The sequence below is a fragment of the Lathyrus oleraceus genome, chromosome 7, assembly GCF_024323335.1.
Source record: "Lathyrus oleraceus cultivar Zhongwan6 chromosome 7, CAAS_Psat_ZW6_1.0, whole genome shotgun sequence".
NCBI classification, from domain to species: domain Eukaryota; kingdom Viridiplantae; phylum Streptophyta; class Magnoliopsida; order Fabales; family Fabaceae; genus Lathyrus; species Lathyrus oleraceus.
Genome location: NC_066585.1, coordinates 399,044,930 through 399,063,075, shown reverse-complemented (window position 1 = coordinate 399,063,075; position 18,146 = coordinate 399,044,930). Strand labels below are relative to the sequence as shown.

Sequence of the window (18,146 nt, the reverse complement as noted above, 5' to 3'; positions counted from 1 at the left end):
GTCTACACTTGAACAGTTTCTGCACTACGTCCTAAATAGGCCAAGATGGGGTAAATGTTCTACGGTCCTCAGCTTCTCGGACCCAATTAGAAATAGTAATGCCTAACCACAAATACTTGTGTGACATTTCCAAATCTAAAGGAGTCTCCACTGAGCGGACGGGTCTCAAGCCGACTTGTTAAGGACTACTCCACACAAGTCGGACATGACTATACCATCCTCCTATCTTAATTGCACTCAAGTTCGGATTAGAACTGATCTCACCACTCAGAGATCACCAAGCACAACAATAAGATTATATCACACGTACATATATACAAACATCACATATATACAAATATATACACACAAAAAGTAGGCTAAACCCACTGGAGACTACTCCCCAACAGAGTCCCCACTTAATTTTTGTAGCGGTAAATTCATGATCATCAAGCTATTGACAAGCTAGAGATCAAACAACAAGAGTCGCCACCGCGCTTTTATTGTTTCCAAAGGAAAAGGGAAAAAAGTACGAACAAAACCCAAAAGAGTAAGAAGTTTTCAAATCAAAACTAATAAAATGTCAGAGATTACAGGTAAAGGGGTTAGTTACACAGAGGGAAGGTGTTAGCACCCAAAGTGTCCTAGGTACTCCTAGGGAGCCCTTTTTGTGTGCATATGTACTTGGTATAAAGTGATGTTTACAAACAAATAGGATAGGGGGATGAGAAAAGAATTCATTAATTGTATTTTTGTGTTTGGCAAGACCTTCGGTCTTGTGCCTACGTACCAACATAAAAATGAGGGATCAAAGCTGGTGCGAATGTGTTTGAAATGCTGAGCATATGAGGCTCTATTTATAGCTGAAACCATTGCTTTTTGCACACTTGAAATCCACTTTCCAAATTTGGTATTGATGATGCATGGGTGCATGGGCGCGCATAGGCCCATAAAATCATTGCCCTAAGTCCACAAATGAGTGTGAGATAGTCTGAATTCAACTTGGATTGCAAGGCAAGTGTGTGTGAAGATTTGAAGTTTGATTATTGCCAAGTGATGACACCATGTTCATGCCATGTGCAGCCTATGCATTCCTTGTCCAAAATGAATGAATTTGAGCTCTTTGGAAAGGTGAGATCAAGAGGAATAACTTTCATGTTCAACACTTTTCAATTTGGAGTTGGTAACTTGAAGAAATTTGAGGTGCAAGTTTGGAAATTTTTGACATATCAAAATTTTTCTAAGTGTCAAGCCATATGTCTCAATGTTTCACCTTACTTAACTTTTTATATGAGCTTCAAATGAGAAAAGTGTCTTCATAAAAGTTGTATATATTTCAAAGACCTTCAAAACAGTCACCAATTTCATGTCATTTGGATTTGAAATGATAGAGGTATGCATTTTTGAAGTTTGGAAAAATCACTTGATCAATGGTATAGGTCAAAAATGACCTATAATGTAACCTCATATCACATGCTCAAAAAAGTTGAACTAGCTCCCACTCAAAACATAAAAGTTGAAGTAGACCTCTTGAATTTGATCGTGAAACTTGTAAATCTTTAATCTCATAAAAATTGAGCAAGTTATGGCCTTGGGAAGTTGACTTTCAAATTAGGGTTTAGACAAAATGACCTATAATGTTTCAACATAGAAAATGATTTTCCAAGCGAAAATAGCTCTAGGTCTCTACATGAAAGTTGTTTGAAATGTCATTTAGAGTAAGTTTTGTCTTGGAATAATTTTCATATGGTGAAAAGTGTAGGATATAGGGTCTAGGGAGACCCAGTTTTGATTAGATGAATTCATCTGGCTAACCACCAATCAACCAACATGCTAACTTCCAATTCTCTTGACTTTATTGGTTCATGGTAGATCATATATGCATAATATGATGAATTTTTAAGTGTCCCTTGAGAAATTTGATCAATTGGTGAGATAGCTTGTTGGAGAAGTTACTCAAGATACCCAGTCAAACTAGGGTTTCCAAGGAAAATCACCCTCCAACTCTTGAAGAAAACTTAACCAATATAACATGTAGAGAACATTGAGACTCATATATGATGCTCATAACCATTCTTGGATCAATCCATGGTTGTGCTCTTTGTTCATGAGGGTCTCAAACCTTAGATGTGAACTTGATGAATCAATGGGATCATGCCTTTCCTACAAAAGAGTTAGGCAAATGAAAAGACATATTTTTGTATTTTGGTTAGTAGAATAATAATATACAAGTATGATACAATCACAAAGTATTTGGTGATCTCTCCCAAAACAAACCCAATGAAAGAGGGGTAAGGAGGATGTCAAGGTATGATCCCATGCCCATGCATATGATGAAATTGCATGAGGGATCTTAGGGTCAAAATTGGGGTCTTACAGGATGTTAATGCAATTATGGTGATGGAACGACGAATGTAAGTAGGGTTAATAGGGATATGGATCAGATGAAAGTTGTATGGGGGTATGGTGATGGATCAAATGAAAGTTGTATGGGGGTAGGGTGAATTTTGGGGTATGACATAAATATGTATTGTTTCTTTTAAACATACGTGTTATTATATTTGAACTTTATGACGATGATGTACTTTTTTTACAGTACCGTGAGACTTTAAAATGTATCAACCATAGTAGGAAGATTGCGAAGCTACAACAACTTGAAAAGCAATGGTTTCATGATGTCATACAACTATCTGGTATCTAAGATTTATGCATGATTGGTTATGGTTATACTATTATTAACCATGGTATGTTGTCTATTTTTATGGAGAGATGACACTTAGAGACGTCATATTTTCATTTTCCGATTGGTGAGATGTCCATCACACTTGATGATATGTCATTCATGTTATATATTCCGATCAAGGGAAGATTATTAAAACACTCTAGAATCTTTAGACCTGATGCAGATGACATGATTATGTAATACTTAAGAGCTGACCTAAATGATGCCCAAAAGGAGATGGATGACACTAAAGGGTGTCATGCTAGTTTTGAATTTACGGAGCATGTGCATTGAGGTTATACCTCATGTATTTGGTTGACACATCATATTTATGGACAAAAGTGATTATTATGTCGATGTCATTTACCTTAGATACTTCATTGAATTTGAGAGGATTCATGAATACAATTGGCGGGGCTCTTGTTTGGCTTACATGTACTCGAAATTAGGTGAAACTTATTTTTGGATGACTAGATAGATGACAATAATCAACAAGTCATTTAAGATATTTGCATCTTTACTGTTACTAATATTTCATAACACTTGTGCTACACTATTACTAATGTATTACTAAACCATTTTCAAGCATGAATCCTATCTTAGTTTCACACATATCTGACCGATCATATGAGGATCAATATAGTGAGGCTTGGGCACGTGCTTGTTCATTCGTGCTGGTTAGAGGGAATAGACAATCAAGCCATTTTGAGTGTTTCTTGATTGCATTGGAGCAGATTATCTATGTTACACATCATACGACGATCACCGTCACACGCGTTTGGATGACATATCCTTCTAATCCTGATGGTTAGCTTATGGGTCATGCCTGATGTATCCACATATGTCTGAGCGAGTCATTTGCCAGTTTGAATTTCTACAGGGTATTGCAAGAGACTCCATCACGTCTTCTCCTTCAACTATTGGCCAAAAATATGTTAATACGATGTTTGATGATTTTTATAATCATCTAATACTAGAGGAAACACGAAGTGTGCCAGTTTCTCAGACATGGAGTGTTGCATACAACTACATCCAATGGTTTTTCAGAGTGTCACATCCTTACATGACATCAGATGCTGAGAGAAAGCCACATATGGAAACTCATTAAGAGATATTAGAGGAAGAGCATGCTAGGGAAAATCACGTCGTTGATGTGTTACCTGTTGGTGTAAGCCCTAGAGGCTAATACTTTGGTACTTGTATCGAATTATTTATTAATAATAAAAGGCTTTTTCTTTATTATGTTTGTTTAATAAAGTCCCTAGAATAGCTAGTCCGTTTAATGTATCAAGTGTGACTTGATCATGAGATCACATTAAACATAAGGACACTATTCTTAAAGTATCCGTAGTCGAGCTTTATTGTGAAGTGGGATAACATTAAAGCATTAAGACTATTATGTATATAGACTGATGATCACATCTCATGAATCATGGATAAGGAGTTACCAAGTCTTAAACATAGGTATGAATATTAAGAGTAATATTTATACTGGATTGACCCGCTATGAGAATACTATATAGAATGTTATGCAAAGTGTCATAAGTTATTCTCATGGTGATAATGGTGTATACCACCCTTCGACTTGAAACCACTATGGACCCTAGATGTAGAGTCGAGTGCCTTATTGTTGATCAAACATTATCCGTAACTGGATGACCATAAAGACAGTTGATAGGTACTCCACGAAGCATGCTAAGGGACATGAGTGACCTAGATGGAATTTGCCTATCCTGCGTAACAAGATAAATGTCTATGGGCCCAATATTGAACTGGATAAGGATGACACGGTCTATGCCTTGTGTTCAATATAGACATAAGGGAAAAAGGGTAATTGTACACATAAGTATTATCACAAAAGGATTTGTCAGATCACATGACATTTTCGTGTCTTGGGTAGCATTGATGTGTTGCTAGATACCGCTCACTGTTTATTATGTTAAATACGTGATTTAACATAATTGCCAATGCCGCGAAAACCTACAGGGTCACACACAAAGGACGGATTGATGAGAGATAGAGTAACTAAGGAACACCGTAAGATACGGTGCACTTAAGTGAATTGTAGAACATCGTAAGGTACGGTGTACTTAAGTAGAATACGAAATATGGTAAGGTACCACGCGCTTAAGTGTTTTTGGCATATTATAAGATATGGACCACATACACTTAAGTGGGCTTTTTAGCTTGAAGTCCACACAAGTGGTTCTATAAATAGAACCCTTGTGCATAAGCATTAAGTGCAGTTGCAATTTAGTTTTCTCTCTCTCTCTCTCTCTCTCTCACACACACACACACACACACACACTCAAAGCCTTCATTCGTAGCAGTTAGTACTGAGATTGAAGGAATCCGTTCGTGTGGACTGAGTAGAGGCGTTGTCATCGTTCAACGTTCGTGATCGCTCCGTAGATCTGCATCAAAGGTTTCAATCGTCACAAGAGGTAACGATTCTATCACTGATCATGCCCATTCGTAAGGATCACTAAAGGAGAAAATTTTAAATTCCGCTGCGTTTTGGATCGCCATTCTCCTTCATTACCTGCATGTCAATATATTATGGCTATTGCTCGAGCATGTATAGAGAGAGGGGAGTTTCTGAAAGGCACTCATGTGAGGTATACTATAGAGATAATTATAGCCGAGGCACAAAATGCCTTCCAGTACAAGAGACAAAGAAGGAACAAGGGGTCAGATATACTCAATAGTTCACTTTTACTTGTATTTTAATAATATTTGTATTATGGTTTCTAATTTGTCAACAATGATAAAAAACCTATTTTGAGAGTATACTTATTATAAATGCCCTAAAATATAAAATTTCTTAAAAAATTTAAAATTTATAACAAATTGATAGTATACTTCTGAATCACATATGAGGGTATGTGCTATTTTTTAAGTGCGCACATAAGTATACCTCCGAATTTAAGAAGGGAAATTTTAGGTTTTACAATGGCTCTTTACCACTAAGAGTGTGATGAGCTGAATTTTTTTGGGAATTACTAAGCCCACCCTAAGTGGTGGAAAACACACAATAAAAACTCGAAAATGCCCCTCTAAATCAAGAGATGCATCTCTACACGCACCATGCGCCTCACTAAAACACGCCTCAACTAAGTGTCACTCCATATGTTTTCCAAAATTTAATATGAAGAAACATCTCCAGACCAAACCTATCGATTTATTCCAATTTCAACAACTCAATGACCTTTTCGGAAGTGCATTTCTTGACTTGTGTAGCGGAAATTTGAAAACTTGCCACCTTTGCATGTTAGTGAATTTCAAAAGTGCATTTATGGAACTATCAAACATGTTTTTTAATAAAATAATACTATGCATGATCAAATTCTATTACCATTTTATTTTCAAAACCCTTACAAAAAACCCATCCATTCTCAAATAAGACTTGCACTCCAAAACTTCATTCTTGTGTTTCGTCACATCAAAAGGAGTAAAAGATGATGGAATTCAAGGTAAAACTCATTTATTTAATTCCTCAATGCTCGCATTTATCTGATTTATGAGCTGAAAAAGTTAGGTTGGCCCGAAGATGTATTTCCAGATTCTATATGAATTCCTCCGGAGATGCATTTTTGGAATCTTTATGTGTTCATTTCAGCTTGTTTTTTGAAATATTTTATGTTATTGTTTGCATTAAATATGGACTCATCCTAATTCAAGATATATCTTGGACTCATCCTGATTCCATAGAGTTGTTTAACACGTTTCTTCTATACTCATCATTGATTCAACATATAAGACCAATAAGTACAGGCTTCAACTATTGGAAATTGTTGGTATTACCTTTATCGAGAAGACTTATTCTTTCGGGTTTGCATTTCTAGAGAGCGAAAAAGAGGAAAATGCAACTTGGGCTTTAGGAGTGTGTCAGACAATCTTGAAGGACAAAAAATATACGTCAAAAATCATTGTCACCGACCGTGATACCGTATTAATGAATTCAGTTGCAAAGATCTTTCCTACTTCATAAGAATTACTTTGCAGGTATTACATCATAAAGAATATGAGAATTCGAGTTAAACCCCCGGTAGGGAGCAATTTTTTTTTGCGTGAAGACGAAAAATTGGTCAAATCTAGCGTAATAGTAGAAAGAATAATGGATGCATGAAATGTGATAGTAAATTAATCTACGGAAGAATTATATGCCGATGTTATTATTCATTTCAGGAAGGTGTCTGAGAAATATCCAGATTTGTTGAAATATGTTGAAAGTAGTATTCTGGATTTGGTGAAGGAGAAAATTGTCTGTGCTTGGACCGATCAGGTTATACACCTTGGAAATACAACAACTAACCGAGTTGAATTTGCCAACGCTACACTAAAGAATTGGTTGAGAAATAGTAAGGGTGGTTTGTGTAGAAATTGATCCTTTGTGAGCCAAATGATCCAAAATAAGAATAATGAGATACAAACATCATTTGGTCGCAACATCATAATGTTGGAACACAAATTCAAAAATAACAATCTATATTCTCAGTTGATCGGTAATATGTCTCGAGTAGGATTGCATTTTATTTTTCACAAAGTCAAATGAGCTGAGAATGTAGGTTCCGGTAACTCAAAGTATGGTTACACACTTAGGAAAACATATGGTCTCCCATGTGCTTGTCTAATTTTAAAGAAGGTGAAACATGATAGCCCGATACAAATGAATGAGATTTGTGCTCACTGGAAAAAGGCTCATGTTTGATGATGATGGTGTGATGAAGTACGATAAATTGAATATCTCTATCTTGACCGAATGGGAAGTGATACAAGAAAGATTTTTGAAAGCTGGTGTGACAATATGAAACTCCGCATCAAAGAGAAATTGAGAAATATTGCTTATCCAGAAACTACTTATTTGAAACCACCGTGTCAATCGGTAAAAACAAAAGGTGCTAGTAAGAAGATCAAACCAATACCGAGTGACAATTCAAAGATACATTCTCCTTTATATTTTGAACATGTTGACAAACTTTTTCCTGATTCTCCATTTTCAAAATCTCAAAAAAGTATTTTCAAAGGAGCTCGCATTAGCAAACCACCTCCTTCACCGTCTTTACCAAAAATCCAATTCATCGACGATATGCGGTTTTTATGCACAAATACATTGAGCGAATCGTCAATGTTAAGGGTGACGATAATTGTTGTTTATGAGTTGTTTATGCTTTTCTTGGTAAAGGAGAGGAAGATCATCCATTTGTCTACATTCAACTTATCAAAAAGTTGAAGGCCCATAAAGAATCATACATATACGAAAAAAAAAGAAAATTTTGATGCAATTCATGAATCTCTTGTTCCTTGCAATAGTGCACCAGTATCGGAGGAAAAATAGACGCGCTTCCTTGAAACACAACACTTTGTTCAAGTTTATTTGAAATCAAGATGTCCTTATACCATTGACATCACCGGAGTGGACAACTCATTCAACAAGGGAAGTTGAAACTTGTCTGAATCATTTTTTTGAATATGGTGCAAGAATTCACCAAGTTGAGCAAGATTGAAAGAGAAACAAGTAAACAAAAGTCAAAGACAGTACCATCCATAGATTTAGACGATGACACATGTTTCGATTTGTTTTAGTTTTTATTCAACGGTATATTTATGTGGCTAGATATATTTTGTATGTAATCTTGCATTAATAATAATGATGCAAAATATATACATTTTCAAAGCTTTCAATACATGTCAAAAACAGGTTCTGTTTCTCACTGTTTTTGAAAGTGATTATGTGTTGAGTGGTTCCAAAAATGTATCTTCGGAATATCAGATAGGGTGGTACCTGAAATGCATCTTTGGAACGTCCCCAGGTATAAGATAAAATTTCTAAGGTCCATAATGACCTATAACTTGTATAAGTATGTGGCTATCATCCCATGCTTTTTTACCAAATCACATTACACTAGAATGGACATCAAATGACATGTCGCATATGTCAACTTCAACAACGCGAAATCCTCGATTGAATTTAAGTTCAATGAGTACACCCCTATTGTAGATTTGAAATTATGGAGAATCTCCTACAATACTCTGACAATCGAAAAATTGTGAAGCTCAAGTACCGTTCATCCTCGATTGATAATAAATGGAAGATTCAGTTCAACAACTTTGAACTAAAGACAGGTAAAGGTTTAAGGTTTATGTGTAATACTTTTTTTTTCATTACGAAAAAAATGTCCGATCGAGCTGGATCCAACGATTGCAAGATCAATCGAAGATATCATGAAGATGTTGAAACATCCTTCTAGATATTGAAATATAATGTTGGATTTATGTTAAGGATTATCTATATAATATTTCATTTTTTTATGTTATCAATGTTCATTTATCTCATTTCAATTTTGTGTTTGGTTCTGATTCAATATCTTTCGGAAATACAACTTAATAAGATTTAGCATTTTCAAATTCAATTCACTCAAATATTTGAGACGTGACTCAAAAACATATAAAATAAATTTGTTAGAAACGCGTCCGAAAATGTATTTCTAAAATTTAAAAATATTTTTAATGTTTCGAGAGGGTGGTTGCAATCAATTAAATTATGAATTTCAAAAATTTAGCCTACTATTAAATGGGATTGCCGGCCCACTAAGCAACAGTAGTCATCAAATCACCATAGTAAATGTGCGCTTAACCAAAACGACAACATACTCCTATACCTATACCTGCTTCTTTTTTTTTTCCTTCTTCTTTCTATTGCTAGTTGCTGAAAATTCCAAGTGAACCGGTTCACATTGTTTTTGACACCAGAAACATTTATAAAGGAAAGCGATTTCAGCTACCAACAAGTTCAACTTCACGCATTGGAAAACACGCTTACGCATTCCTTTGTCGGTTACTGGTTTTTTGGGACTTTATTAGATTGCCAAACTTGTACTAGATTTATTTCTTACCTGTTTAGTTTGAATTGGCGGCGAGGTTGGTTGTTTTCGGTTAGATTTCATTTGTTTTATAGGATTGCGATTTTTGTGGTGTGGAATTGTTCTTATACTAGGTTGATATTTGGGTGGGTTTTTGAACTATTTCTGAGTATTATTCAAATTCAAGATCTTCTTGGCTTAATTTGATGGTGTCATTGGGATCAAAAATGAATGGAACTTCTGAAAATGGATACTCAAATGGTTCTGTTCATAGTATAAACAGTAATTTTGAAGAGAAGCTTGACGAACTTCGTAACCTAATGGGGAAAGTGGATGGTGATCCGTTGAGAATAGTTGGCGTCGGTGCTGGTGCATGGGGCAGTGTCTTTACAGCTATGTTACAGGATGCTTATGGTAGTTTTAGAGATAAAACTTTGATTAGGATATGGAGAAGACCAGGAAGAACCGTCGATAGGGCCACAGCTACGCATCTGTTTGAGGTCATCAATTCCAGGGAGGATGTGTTGAGGAGGCTAATTAGGCGCTGTGCTTATTTAAAATATGTTGAGGGAAGATTGGGTGATAGGGTTCTTCATGCAGATGAGATCTTGAAAGATGGGTTTTGTTTGAATATGGTTGATACTCCTCTTTGCCCTCTCAAGGTTGTCACCAATTTGCAGGAGGCTGTATGGGATGCTGACATTGTGATTAATGGCTTGCCATCCACGGAAACCCGTGAGGTGTTTGAAGAAATTAGTAACTACTGGAAAGAGAGAATCACAGTTCCTGTCATTATTTCCTTGGCAAAGGGTGTTGAGGCTGAATTGGATCCTGAGCCGCGGATCATAACACCTACTCTAATGATCAGTCGAGCAAGTAAGATACAATTATGTTTATTTCATTACTTGATATCAATTTTGCGGAATATTTTTGCTGATTAAATATGATTTTAGTTTTTGATTCTCATTGTTTTTTGATAATATGCTTTGCAGCTGGAGTCTCCATTGAAAACATCCTCTATCTTGGAGGTCCAAACATTGCCTCTGAGATTTACAACAAAGAATACGCAAACGCTAGAATATGTGGAGCAGAAAAATGGAGGAAACCATTGGCAAAGTTTTTGAGACAACCCCATTTTATAGTGTGGGATAATGGCGATCTTGTTACACATGAAGTTATGGGTGGATTAAAGAATGTATATGCTATTGGAGCAGGTAAAATATAGTTTACATTGTTACATTGTAGATAACAGCTTAGAAACCCATAAGAACATACTGTTTTAGGAAAGAAAGAAAAAGAATGTATTTATGCATTGTTCTTGATAAACAATTGTGACTCTGGGACATCCTTCTTATTAGATATTGCCGTGGAAATATCATTTAAGGGGACACCCTCATTCCAGCCTTGTTTATACGCAGAGCCGTCTTAAACTTTTGAGAGGCGCTGCGTAAGAAGTTGGAGTAAGCTTTTGAAATTTTTTTAATGACCCTATTCAACCGTAAATTAACCGTGAAATATATGTATCCGGAGGCCCTTTTTGCCAAAACATAATCTTGAAAATTGTGAGGCCCTTTTTGCCAAAACATAATCTTGAAAATTGTGAGGCCCTGGAGGTTTCCTTGTACACCCTCAAAGATGACCCTGTTTATATACATACAATTGTTTGTTTTATTTTTAAATAAATTTACAAATCTAGCTTATTATTCTTTTTTTTGCCAAATAATATTATAGAGGCCTAAAAGATTAATGGGATGAAGTATTTAGAGAATTTCTACTTGCCTCGCTCCATTCTATTGTAATCTCATGTTTTTCCCTTAAAGAACGCCGTTTATTTTCTTTTTTGAAGTATAATTTTGGGGTGTTAGAGATTAGGGATGAGTTATCTACAACCTACAGTTGTTGTAGGCACTTACTGGTTGATTGAATCCCTACTTTTCAGTCAATTGTCTTTTTTGTTTTTTTGCGTTAAAACATGTGTTGAAGAACTAGGCGACATAGGAGTACAACTTGAAATGATAGCATTAGAGATAGATAGTTGGGGGTAACACCTATTGTAGAAAAGATGGTTGAATCTCTATTTGGGTAGTTTGGGTATATGTGGAGTAGACTTGTAGATGATGTATTAAGAACAGTTAATCAAATGGACTGTAGTCAATTGCTAGAGATAGAGGAGTACTAAGAAAAGCTATAGGAGAAACTATATGGGAAAGAGTTAAAGGTCAATTATTTGGATTAAAATATGATTTATGACAAGCATTATGGCGTCGTTTGATCCAAGTCGTCAACTCCACCCACCGGGATAAGACTTATTGTTATTTTTGGTTTTTGGTTTTACTAGTTCGTTGATTCCCACTGAAGAAGCTTGTTCATTTTATTTTCTTCTGGAAAATATAACTGGGATGGATCTCTTAGAGATCAAGAATGATTTATTAGCCCAAAGTAAGAAATTCCCTGTCACTCACACTACCTTCTTATTTGCAGACTTTTTTTAATAGAAAATATTGAACTCTAGCTTCAGTACAAAATCAGTTTTTTCATTTGTTACAACTTAATCTCAATACCAGTTGTTTGAAAGGATATCTTCAACCCATGGTTCAAATGGTTTCAAATTTCGTCATTTAAAAAATGTATTAATAAAATTAGGATTATTTCAGTCAAGTTTTTCTTAGCAACATTCCGTTACATTGGTTCTACTTTCATAGCTTCAATGATTGATTCCTACTGAGTTAACTTTATCTGATTCTGATACCAAACTTTTTTTTAATGTTTTTTCTTTTCAAAAATATCTCTGCATAATGATGAGATAGAATGGGGTTTAATATCAGCTGAGAATTTGACATTCTTTTATGTTGGAGTTGGACTTTGCTTCTTGATGTTATTTTCTGTGCGTACTTTACTGTTCTTTACTTTGAATTGTTTTTCTATTATAGATTTATAGTACAGTAAAATGTACTCTTGATATTTTCAAATCTTGTAGTAACTTCTTTATTCATGTTGATCAACTTAACAGGGATGGTAGCTGCTTTGACAAACGAAAGTGCCACCAGCAAATCAGTGTACTTTGCTCACTGCACATCTGAGATGATTTTTATCACTCATCTATTGGCAGAAGAACCAGAGAAACTTGCAGGCCCTCTCTTGGCTGATACTTATGTAACCTTGTTGAAAGGTCGTAATGCATGGTACGGACAAAAGTTGGCCAAAGGAGAATTGAGCCTTGAAATGGGTGATAGCATCAAAGGCAAGGGAATGATTCAGGTAAAGATTTTGGTCATTTCATATGGTAGATTTCATTCAAGTATCTTCTTTGCCACTTATTCGTAATGTATATTTTGCCTTGTTTGTTGTAGGGAGTCTCTGCTGTTAAAGCATTCTATGAGCTACTGAGTCAGTCCAGCTTAAATGTCCTAGATCCCGATGAGAACAAGCACGTTGCCCCAGTGGAGCTTTGCCCTATCTTGAAGATGTTGCATAAAATACTAATAATAAGGTAATAAATTTCGCTTCTCTACTGTTCTGTCTTGCCCTCACCTCTTGGAATGAAAAAGCAGCTGGACCCTGAGCTTTAGTAGCTAAAGTGATTAATTTACACCTTCCAGAAATCCTATCTTAAACTTTGTTTCGACCTTAAGTTCACTGCACTTCTGTTCATATAGTATTCTTTAACTATGGACAAAACCTTGAAAACTTACGGAAGACCCAAAGTGGACAGTACCTCTGAAAAAACGGTGCTGCTGACTTGAGGTCGGAACAAACTTACTGCATATGGCCCTTCAATAGAACCTTCTATAATCCTACCTAACTATTGAGGTCGTGTCCCATTTGGAAATATTTTTAAGTCAATTGTTTATTCTTCCAGCATCATGTAACAAATTTACATCACTAAATTGTAATCATGTTACATATTCAGGGTTATTATTAATATAGGTCCGGTATAGAATTACCCGTGCAAAACAAAAATGCAGTTATGAGAAACTAACTTTTTCTGTGGTTTTGCTTACCTCTAATCTTCAGGGAATCTCCGGTACAGGCTATTCTTCAAGCATTGCGAGATGAGACGATGAACGATCCTCGGGACCGTATTAAGATCGCACAGAGCCATGTGTTTTACCGGCCATCTCTTCTTGGTCAGCAGTCTTAGAATCCTAATCTCATGGGTTTGGCAGATGATTTTACAATTGCTGAATGTAAATCCGAGTATCTTTGTGCTTCTTCATATCCACCTCCCTGAAATCTACATTCCTTAAAATGAGTATTTGTTGCATGAGCACAGTATATAGATACGACCAATCAAAAGTTCAAGATATATTAAAATACTATTAAAAAGACGTGATAATTGCACGAGCTATTTTAATAATATTTTGAATATTTAGTTGGTTGTGTCTATAGGGACTGGATTAATGCAAGAATCGCTCCAACAAAGGTGTCTTATTATTTATATGTTGAACTCTGTTATTCATTCGGGCATGCTTCAGAGAAGGCATGTACGTTATCTGATCAAGTCTGTACATGCTTGTCTAGTTATCCCTGTGACTGACTATAGTTATTCCGCTGGTGAGTTAGTTTTCTGTTACCAAATTGGGTGAGTTAGTTATAGAAGCTGTATATATAAAAGTGCATCTTGTAATTGCAACTTTCATTTCCTAATTGATCAAGAAATGAGGATCAAAGCTTCTAATATTTTCTGTGCTTTTACTTCATGGGTCTGTTGGAGCCTTGGATTTCGAAGGCCCTTTGCTTGTTGGAATACTGTCAGAACTTTACATTTTTGATAGTATCTTGTGCTTACGAATGAGCTTTGACTACCAGGAAACACAAATATTCTTGTAATGAACTTCTCTTTCATGGTTTGAAAAAGAATTTGTTCTTAAATCAGAGGATGGAAGGTACTTTGATCGTGGGAATTTTTTATGGCAATCCTATGGGATGGAAAAACACCTTATGGAAAATTGAAATTGCCCATCATATTTCAGAGATGCATCTCCAGACGCACCATGCACCAACGTTATGGCGTACCAAATGAGTGTCACTCTTGATTAATACTAAAAAATATTCCGAAGATGCATCTCTGAGTATTTTCAACAAATATATTCATAGTTGATCAAATAGTGAACATTTCAGAGATGCATCTTCGGAGGTTTGAGGTGGGATTTTGAAATTTCCGTGACCTTTGCATGTCCGATGTATTCGGAAATGTATCTCTGAAATGATTTGATAAATGAATTGTATGATCACACAACCATATTTGTTTTTCACTCTAAACCCTTACCAAAATTTCTTCCATTATCAACCCACATTTTCACTCTAAATCTTCAATCTTGTGTTTCATCACATCAAAGGGAGGAAAATAAATTGAAATTTTAGGTAAAAATCATTTTTATTTCAAATCTTATTGCTCACATTAATCTTGTTTTTAATTTGAAAAACATGCGTTTATTCTGGAGATACATTTCCGAACCGGTATGAACTCATTTGAAAATGTATCTCAGGCATATGTCTATTATCATTTGGCATCTGTCTGTTATCATTTTTCAACTCTGTTTACAGCATTAACACTTATTAAGTGTTTCATTGTAATTATTTTCATTAGATATGGTGCATCCCAAAGTTTTTCCCAAACATTGTCTCCGAATGCCAAAGGTATTGTTGTGAAGATAAATGTTGACAACCAATTTAAAAATGAGCAAGAGTTTGAATTTCGTGATGACATGCTTCAAAGGATTCGTACGAAGGCTTCCAAACTGGAATTTGGTGTGGTAATCGGAAGGTTCGATAATGGTTTGGATAGAAGATGTGCATTTGTGACAATAACGTGCGAAAGAAGTGGGAAATATAGACCTTATCTCCGGAGTTTTAAACGAGATGACACCGGTTTAAGAAAATGCGAGTGTCCCTTTAAGTTGCGTGGTTATATATTGGCAAACAAGAAACAGAGATTTATGTAATATGTGGTTTATATAACCATGACTTGTGTGAAAAGTTAGTCGATCATCCAATTGTGTGTCGCCTCATGCCGGAAGAGAAGGAATGCGATGTAGACATGACATTGAATTTGGTACAACCGAAAAATATGCTTGCAACATTGAAACGTAAAAGGTTCTAAAATATCTCAAATATCAAGCAAGTGTACAATATTCGATACCAAACTAACAAGACGTTGAGGGGGGATAAAACTGAAATGCAATAACTTTTGAAACTATTGGATGATAACAGTTATGTGTCTAGGTACCGAACGTGCGAGGATGGAGCAACCGTTAGAGATATATTTTGGGCTCATCCTAATTCCATCAAGTTGTTCAACACATTTCCTACTGTGCTCATAATTGATTCAACATACAAGACCAACAAGTGCAAATTTCCATTATTGAAGATGGTTGGTGTTACCTCTATTGAGAAGACATATTTTGTTGGGTTTGCATTTCTAGAGAGCGAAAAAAGAGGAGAATGTTACTTGGGCCTTAGAGGTGCGCTAGTCAATATTGAAGGACCAAGAAGAGATGCTTAAAGTGATTGTTATCGACCGCGATACCGCGTTGATGAATTCAGTTGCAAAAGTATTTTCTACTTCTTATGCATTACTTTGTAGGTATCACATGACAAATAACATGAGAAGTCGGGTTAAACCCGCGGTAGAAACAAAACAGATAAAGTACGAAGATGGAAAAATGGTGAAGGCGAGTGTGATTGTGGAAAAAAATAGATACATGGAATGATATAGTAAATTCTTCCACTAAAGAGTTATACGCCGATTCTGTTATACATTTCAGGAAGGTCTGCAGGAAATATCATGGTTTGTTGAAATATGTTGAAAGCACAATTCTTGACCAGGTGAAGGATAAAATTGTTTGTGCATGGACCGATCAGGTTAGACACCTAGGGTATACAACAACAAATCGAGTTGACTCTGTTCATGCTACATTGAAGAATTGATTGGGAAATAGTAAGTGCGATTTGTGTAGAGATTGAGACTCCGTGAACAAAATGATCCAGGACCAGCATAATGAGATACAATCTTTATTTTGGTCGGATCATCACAGTTTTGGAACACGGATTTAAAGACAACAATCTTTATTTTTAGTTGGTCGACAAGATATCTCGAATGATATTTGTACTGAAACTAAAATTTGCTCTGTTTGTGCTGAAATTGAGGCTGCCTTGCAAGTTGATATTCTTACTGCAGATGAGGTTGCAAATAAAGTTGTTCATGTAGATAAAGCTCTTGACATCCCGACTGCCCCAAACACTCCTTCTATTGAGCAACCACCTTCCCTCGAGCTGAAGCAACTTCCTTAAAATATGAAATATGCTTATTTAGAGATGAATGAAAAACTACCAGCTATAATTTCTTCTAACCTTGATTTCGATCAAGAAAATAAGCTTTTGCAGGTTTTAAGGAAGCATAAAAAGGCATTTGGTTGGACATTGGCTGACATTCCAGATCAGATTACCTTCACGTGTCCATTTGACACTTTTACTTTTAGAAGATTCTTTGATCCTGGAATAAGAGACGAAGATACTAATAAAAATTTCAAGTTCAATGGACATTACCCAAAGCTATTCCATGACAGCCCCACTTTGGAAGAAGAAAATGTAGAATATATCTCTTTGAGAAAGGCTGCTTATGTGATCACCTATCCTCCTTGACTACTCGGGTGTGTTCTTTCCTCTCCCTTCTCTCTCTTATTTTATGTTTGTTTCTTTCATTGAGGACAATGCATATTTTAAATGTAAGGGAGGGAATACTTTATTTTCTTTGTTTTTGTTCTTTGTTTTGTTTTGTTTTTGTTTTCTTTCTAAAAAAAATTGCATTTTTTGTTGAAAGTTTTAGGCTATAGGTTACTTTGAGTCGAGTTTGCGGAGACTTGGGAAAAATTCACAAGATCGGTATTGTTTTAACACCGTAAGTCTCATGCATATGGAAATTGAGTTGAATTTTTATTATGTTTTAGCCTTATATTCACATCCTCTGACAGCTCTTGAGTAGTTTATTTCAGCAGTCAACACCATCTCATACACACTCTACGCAGGGAAGCCGATGAATATAAGTGAGTGTTCCGAAAAAGAAAAAAAAAGAAAAAGAAAAGGGAATGCACCTTTTAAGTTTGGTGACCCTCACCCGGTCACTTAACCCAACGGATATAGAACCTTCAAAAAATTGAAAATAAGACTCGTTGTCAGTTGGTTCAGCGGTTTCTGGTGCTGGACTTGGTAGGGCATATTAGGGTCTGATCCCCCGCAACTACAACTGAGTAAGTAAAGGGTTATGCCACGTAAGTACTAGAGTCCCGTGCAAAAAGGATCAAAGTCACTAACCGGTCGCCTTGCTATGGGTGTGTGGAGATAACGAGCTTAATGTGATTGCGCCTGAATGAAAAAGAGCAAAAAGAAGGGTGAGTAAGTTAGGCTTTAACATAATAACATGATTCGAGTTGATTTGTGTATTCAGGAGGTTTATGACTGCACAATTATGGATTAGTGTTCCTACGATATCCTTAGTGTGCAAGATTAGTACCTATCGATGCAAACTTAACCGAAGAAGACTTGTAGCCTAGGATGAGTAACTAATGATGTATTTGTGTTTT

At 35.8% G+C, this 18,146-nt stretch overlaps 1 protein-coding gene across 1 annotated transcript; it reads left to right on the top strand.

The window, feature by feature from the left end:
- The first annotated feature begins 9,338 nt into the window (after positions 1–9,338).
- Positions 9,339–14,244, top strand: LOC127104750 (glycerol-3-phosphate dehydrogenase [NAD(+)] GPDHC1, cytosolic). Its single transcript, XM_051041914.1, has 5 exons — positions 9,339–10,440; positions 10,557–10,778; positions 12,575–12,822; positions 12,915–13,054; positions 13,579–14,244. Exons 1-5 carry the CDS (start codon positions 9,771–9,773, stop codon positions 13,703–13,705), a joined length of 1,407 nt encoding a protein of 468 aa, XP_050897871.1. The 5' UTR covers positions 9,339–9,770; the 3' UTR covers positions 13,706–14,244.
- Positions 14,245–18,146: the final 3,902 nt, after the last annotated feature.

Excerpts from the sequence above, each read along its gene's own strand:
- LOC127104750 (XM_051041914.1), top strand. The coding sequence starts at position 9,771 with ATGGTGTCATTGGGATCAAAAATGAATGGAACTTCTGAAAATGGATAC. Across the intron at positions 10,441-10,556 it reads TCTAATGATCAGTCGAGCAA|CTGGAGTCTCCATTGAAAAC; the intron begins GTAAGATACAAT and ends TATGCTTTGCAG. Across the intron at positions 10,779-12,574 it reads TGTATATGCTATTGGAGCAG|GGATGGTAGCTGCTTTGACA; the intron begins GTAAAATATAGT and ends TCAACTTAACAG.